Raw genomic sequence first — 6,725 nt, 5'->3', positions numbered from 1 at the left:
CATTTTTATCAGATCTACTTTTATTTCAGAAGGAAGTTTGTATTATAGTATTTACTTTTGTTTATATACAAGTTCTTCACATTTGTGTTTAAAATGCACAGACCTCCCTTAATTCTCTTGTTCCGGCTTAAATTAGCTGTTATTTTACAATACAAAAAATACCAAAAAATTGCAGTCCTTAATGTATGTATAACATCCACAATCCCCAGCAATGAAATAGTTTACAATACTTACTCCATATTTACATGAGTGCAACAGATGCTAAATTATACATATTAACAAACTAAACTTGAATCCAAACCAAAAAACCCCAAAACAAAACCGTAAATAACTATAAAACATTTCCAGAGCCAAAATTAGTTCAACAAAACAGGCTTCACTAGTGTTTAGAATGTTTTGTGCACAAATTCAGTTATTGAAAGTCGATTCCATTATTGCCTTTAAAAGAGAAGGTGCCAGTTTTCCTCTGCACTCCCAAATCGTCTCCCTGCAGGCGAGGGTGTTTATGAATTTGGACAACTCAGGGGAAATGTCTCTTGGTGGGCTTGGCTATCTACAAACCATCACGGTGATTTTTATGGTTTGAGCCATTTGGTAAATTGGGTAAACATTTCAGGCTGAGAGCCGGTGCATGGCCTGAGGCCAGACCCTCTGCCTTCCTGGGTCTATCCTCAGGTGGCCAATTCTCACAGAAACCACAAGGAAAGGTCTCCTGGGTTGACAGGTTTGAGGAGCTGGATTCTGTTGTAATTCTGAAGAGCAGCTTTTCCATCTCAGTCACTGCTCTAGTGTTAGCTTAGGTTGTTAGTAAGTACTTAGTGAATATTTGTTGAATGAATGGATGAATGAACAAAATGTAAGGATCAAAGGTGTTAGTGAAAACGATACCACCACCCAAGAAAGTGAATCACTCCCATCCCATCTCTAAATATACTCTATTAAATTGAAGGAGCAAGATTTGCACTGAAAGATAAAATGTATTTTTCTACAGATAGTGCCCTGGTCTTCCCATTTGCCCCGGATTTCCCGGTGCATCTCCAATCGTGCACCTCAGGTCTTTTGCTGACAGTCTCTGTCCAGGGCTGCTTTTCTTCCAGGTTAGCTCAGGGAGTATGTGGTTGCCTTCTCTGCACACCTCCTACCACACTTAGAGGTGATCCTCACAGGAAAGCACAGACCTCTCCCCAAACAGTGTGGGAAGGGGGCAGGAGGTGGACAGGAGGCCAGGGTGAGGTTCTCCATGAGGAGCTATTTATCAACAAAGCAGCCACGCCCACTCCCACTCCCAGTTTTCAGTATAGTAAACTATGGTCCTGGGAAATGGTCATTAAAAATTTAGACAAAACCACAACAAAATGCAGCCTGGAAAAGCCCTTTTTGGAAAATCTGACTAGATCTACAGGTACAGTCTTGGAGTCTAAAGACTAAGAGGAGCGTTTCTCAGGACAAGATTGGTCTTCCCTGGGCACCCACAGCTCCGAGAAGCTGACAGGAGAGTTACAACGCACTCGCAGAGCCAATGACAGGGACAGAAACATCCCGGCTGCCTTCGAGTCTCTTCACACACTGCCTGCATTTTCATATGTGCACTGACAGACAATTCCTACTTTAGAAGCTATCCAATCAGTCCCAGACGCATTTGAACACGTGGGCGCAATAGGGATGCCTTTCGTGGCTTTGTTATCATTGTATCAGGGCATAACGAGAGGACTTCTCTGAACCTGGATATCCAATATATGGCACAAAAACATATTAGGTCAAACTCAGACATAATTATGTTTAATAAAAATACATTAAGATATTTTTCTGTTTTATGTACACTCCAAATGTCTGAACATTCAGACACTACTGTATAGTTATGTACAAGTGCAATATCGATGTTTTCATAACTATTTTAATTTATATACAGGCTCTGAAGTTCCAGATGACTTCCTCTTGATAACTGACTCTAAGCTGAGTGCCTCCTTCTCCTGCCACCCCCTTCCTCTGGCCCAAGCCTGGAGGAAGCTGTTTGCTACTGGCTGCAAAGGAGAAGCAGGTGGATTCAGTTGTTTCTCCACTGTTGGAGCAGAATTAAACTTCACTTGCTCCTTCCTTCCTTTTAAAAAATAAACATTATCTTTTAGAAAAAAGAAAATAACCAGGTGGCTATGGGACACGGTGCTTATTATTTCAAGGCATGGGACTACCATGGGGAGGCGGCTTCTTTGCCAAGGAAACACCAGTCCTTTGAACAAACAAGGACTTCCCTTGTGGGAGGGTCCTCTCCAGTGGCCTTCTGGTAATCACAGGGGTGAAGGGCCAGTCCCCGGCAGGCTCTCTGCGGGTACTGTGATCTGGGGCAGGGACGTGGGGAGCTCGTAAGAGGAGGGGTCTTTTCCAGAACCATCTGCTCTTTAACAATAATGTGAAAAAGCAGCATTTTGAGAGGCAAGTCTCAAAGTAGAGGTGTTTTGTGCATCAGTGTTTTATGGTTCAACATCCTTGAAAACATCTTTCCAGGCAATTCTTCATGGGAGTGGGGTTAGTGTTGGGGAAGAGGTCATACTCCCTCTCTAGGCACTGCATATAAAGGTGAAATGCCGCAGTTTTTGCTCTTTTGAGTATTAATTTCTCCAAATTCACAAACTTGAGCATTGTTGTCTAAAGGTCTACGCCCTCAGGGTAATGCCATAGAACACTGGGTTTTGAAGCAGAAGAGAGATCTTGGGAGGCTGCTGCATAATGCCAGAATACAGAGCACCATGGACGGGGACAACACACCATCCAGGCAGTGCCCTGGGGAGAAGAGCAGGGACTGGCCTACTCCATTTCAATTTGGTCACTACTTCAATTTGGTCACTTTTCATTTGGCATAACTTTCTCCCCTTGTCCATTTTTCCCATGTGCTTTTCATCCTTATCAGCGTTCACTGCCCTCTCCATAGCTACCCATTGGGTCTGGGAGGGAGCATGGGAGGCCTGAGCTCCTCCTGGGGAGGGGGGGAAAGAGGGCAAACAGCTTCAGGTCCTCCTCCAGGCTTTGGGCAGGTTCTGCCCGACAACAGGAGACCGACCCTCTCCTGGCACTCCACCTGAGCCTGAGAATGAAGAATGACCCACCAGCTCAAGCAGACTACAGGAACAAAGAGTCGCCCTTTGATTAAGGGGTCCCAAGTGCTGTCATGCTCTTTTCGGCTTAAGGGAGACATGTAACATGAGTGAGCCCCTCCCTCTGTGGTGCCTTGGCAGGAGCACCCAGAAGGCTGAAGCAAACATCAGGCCTAGAGTGACCTGGGGCAAGGAGGCACGTGGGAACATGCCTTATTTAGTGTCCTTTTTGATAACAAAAACAGGAGCTTTGACAGTTAGGTCATTTCTGTTTTCCTCTCAATCCCTGCTGCTACGTTAAATGTTTCTCGGGGTGAGAAAATTGTTTCCTGGCGGCAAATTAGGTTTTAGAAAAAGAGCAGATTGCCAATGATAGCTATTTAAGTTTTATAAGAATGTAGGAATGCAATTATGTAAAAACTTATGCTTACTAACTTTCCAATTGCTAGATCTATTTAAAGTCTAGGCACTTAGTGTGTGTGTGTGTGAGTGTATGAGTGTGTGTGTGTGAGAAAGAGAGAGAGAGAGACAAAGACAGAAACAGAGAGACAGAGAGGTAAAGAGGAAGAGAAGGAGAGAGAGGGAGGGAAAGAGAAAGAGAGGAGAGAGAGAGAGAACTTCAAATGGATTCAGACTAAATTAATCAAGTTGCTACAGAAAACTACCCATTATATCAGCTGACATTCCAAGTAACACTGCTGACCTTGACATTTAAAACAGCCTCTTCTATCTTATGATTCAAAAGAGATGGACCATTATTAATTCTCAACTAGAAAAAAAGTTACTCCCTGAAAGAGAGATATTTGCCTAAATCGTGCAAGAATAAATAGCACATCTTTTAAAAAAGATAGCAGGCTTCAGATGAAAACAAGTTAATTCATCTGACTAGTTTTTAAAAGACCATGTTCAAGAATGACTGATGACAAATGTCTACTTGTAAACACTACATCTTTGTTTTTTGCACTGTTGAAACAGTCCCAAGAACAGTTTTCCACACGTGAACCTGAGTGTCATTCCTAGCTCTCTCACTCGCTCTACACCGGCCTCCTCCAGCAACAACTGGATCACCCCTGGACCTGTAACTAAATCAATTATTTCCTATATGAAAGTAAAAGGTTAGATGCTGGAGCACAGATGGGAGAAACCGTCAAAGAAAGCTTGTGAACATGCAGATGAGGTGGATGTTTCGAGAGTTTCCAGTCTTCTGCCCTGCACAGTGTCTCCTTGCCTGCTCCCTCTCTGCAGACGGCTCTGGCACGCCACTCCTTGCTCACAGGGAGTCCTGGCCCCAGCATCAAATGCAGGTCCCAGGCTGTGCAGGGGGCTGCTGTTTCCGGTTTCTCACCGCTCCTGACTTCTCTTTGTACACTATTGGCATCTGCTGAGAAATGTCCACCAGGGCGCTGGCCACTGCGAGACCTTGGGAGAACCCACAGAGGGAACACATGTTAAGGAGCAGCTTGTTTTTATTAAAAAATAATTTTAAAAATTTCTTTTTACATTCACATGGTGCAATAAATAAATAAAGTACATACATGGGAAAAATCTTACCTCTAACCTGTGTCTCCCTCCATATTCCCCCCTTCCATCAGAGTAACTTCTTTCATTAGTTTGTATATATTCTTTCCGGGTTTATTTGTACAAGTACATATTCTCCTCCTCCCCCAATTTTACACAAAAGGAGTACCTTACTTTTCAGCAGATCTACCAAGCAAAGTGCTCTGCCTCGTGGTGGGAGCATCTAAATAAGATTGCAGACATGCTTTAAGCATTAAGTTTCTCCTGTCTTTTTCTCCAAGAAAAAGCTACAGTCTTTATGATGAAATTAAGATTCATTTCACATTGCCAGCTAGCACTAGTTATTTTGATATCTACACCATGATAAGGGTTAGGATAGACTCTGGGGCCAGACTTTGGAATAAGCAAGGTTCTTTAACTTCCCTGTGCCTCAGTTTCCTCTTTTGTAAATGGTGAACAGCACAGGGCTTGTATGAGAAGTCAATGAGTGAACTGATGTAAAGTCTTAGAATGGTACCTGGCTTATCACCCCACCACCTCCGCTACCATCTTTGCTTTGGGGACTGGTGGGTCCATTCTCCTTTTTGTATTGGTAATTGATTAACTTGATGTTCATTAGGGAAGGCACAGTCCTGGGGGAGCTGGATTCCTATGCATGGGAAGAGGCCAGACAGGCTCAGAGCCCTGCTGAGGCCCCCAGGAGCCATGTTAGAGGAGCTTCTTACTCCACCTCACTAAGTCTATAAAATGGGGGAGGGGGGTAGCTTTTAAGTGCCAGGTTTAGTACCTGGCATGGAGTGGGGAATCCACACCAGTGACCACTGTTATAGCAAAGACAGAGCCAGGTGCTTCGGGAGTCCAGAGAAGGGCACCATTTAAAATGGGGGGTAGATCCTAGTCACAGCAATCAGACGAGAAAAGGAAAGAAAAGGCATCCAAATTGGAAGGAAAGAAGTCAAACTGTCACTATTTGCACATGCCATGATACTATATATAGAAAACCCTAAAGTCTCCACCAAAAAACTATTAGAACTAATAAATGAATTCAGTAGTTGCAGGAGACAAGATTAATACACAGAAATCTGTTGCTTTTCTATACACTAATAATGAACTACCAGAAAGAGAAAGCAGGAAAATAATTCTGTTTAAAATCACATCAAAAAGAATAAAATACCTAGGAATAAACTTAACCAAAGAGGTAAAAGGGGCTTCCCTGGTGATGCAGTGGTTAAGAATCAGCCTGCCAATGCAGGGGACATGGGTTCGAGCCCTGGTCTGGGAAGATCCTACATGCCGTGGAGCAACTAAGCCTGTGCGCCACAACTACCGAGCCTGTACTCTAGAGCCCGTGAGCCATAACTACTGAGCCCACGTGCCACAACTACTGAAGCCTGTGTGCCTAGAGCCCGTGCTCTGCAACAAGAGAAGACACTGCAATGAGAAGCCCATGCACTGTAATGAAGAGTAGTTCCCGCTTGCCGCAACTAGAGAAAGCCTGTGCGCAGCAACGAAGACCCAATGCAGCCAAAAATAAATAAATAAAATAAATAAAAATTAAAAAAAAATTTAAAAAGAGGTGAAAGACTTATAATCTGATAACTACAAAACATTTATGAAGGAATTTGAAAATGATACAAAGATATCCCGTGTTCTTGAATTGGAAGAACATTGTTAAAATGTCCATACTACCCAAAGCAATCTACAGAGTTAAGGCAATCCCTATCAAAATAACCATGACATTTCCCACAGAACTAGAACAAATAATACTAAAATTCATATGGAACCACAAAAGACCCTGAATCGCCAAAGCAATCTCGAGAAAAAAGAATGAAGCTGGAGATATCACGCTCCGTGACTTCAGACTATACTAAAAAGCTACTACAGTAATCAAAACATCATGGTTTTCCCACAAATACAGACACATAGATCAGTGGAACAGAATAGAGAGACCCGAAATAAACTCATGCACTTATGGTCAATTAATCTATGACAAAGGAGGCAAGAATATACAATGGAGAAAAGTCTCTTCAATAAGTGGTTCTGGGAAAACTGGACAGCTACATGTAAAAGAATGAGATTAGAACATTTCCTCACACCATATACATAAAGACCTAAGTC

At 43.0% G+C, this 6,725-nt stretch overlaps 1 protein-coding gene across 6 annotated transcripts in view; it reads right to left on the bottom strand.

The window, feature by feature from the left end:
* ATRN (attractin) overlaps positions 1-6,725 on the bottom strand; it is a 162,104-nt gene continuing 155,379 nt past the window's right edge. For 5 of the 6 annotated variants that reach the window (XM_082428896.1, XM_082428897.1, XM_082428899.1 and 2 more), the window contains one exon: positions 4,232-4,508. In XM_082428896.1, the coding sequence (XP_082285022.1) occupies positions 4,384-4,508 (125 nt within the window). In that variant the 3' untranslated portion in view covers positions 4,232-4,383. Of the gene's footprint in view, positions 4,509-6,725 lie in introns of all 6 variants that reach the window. The other variant, XM_082428903.1, reaches the window with a different exon arrangement.

The sequence above is a fragment of the Balaenoptera physalus genome (assembly GCF_965194825.1).
Source record: "Balaenoptera physalus genome assembly, chromosome: 16".
NCBI classification, from domain to species: domain Eukaryota; kingdom Metazoa; phylum Chordata; class Mammalia; order Artiodactyla; family Balaenopteridae; genus Balaenoptera; species Balaenoptera physalus.
This window is presented reverse-complemented; position numbering and strand designations above follow the sequence as displayed.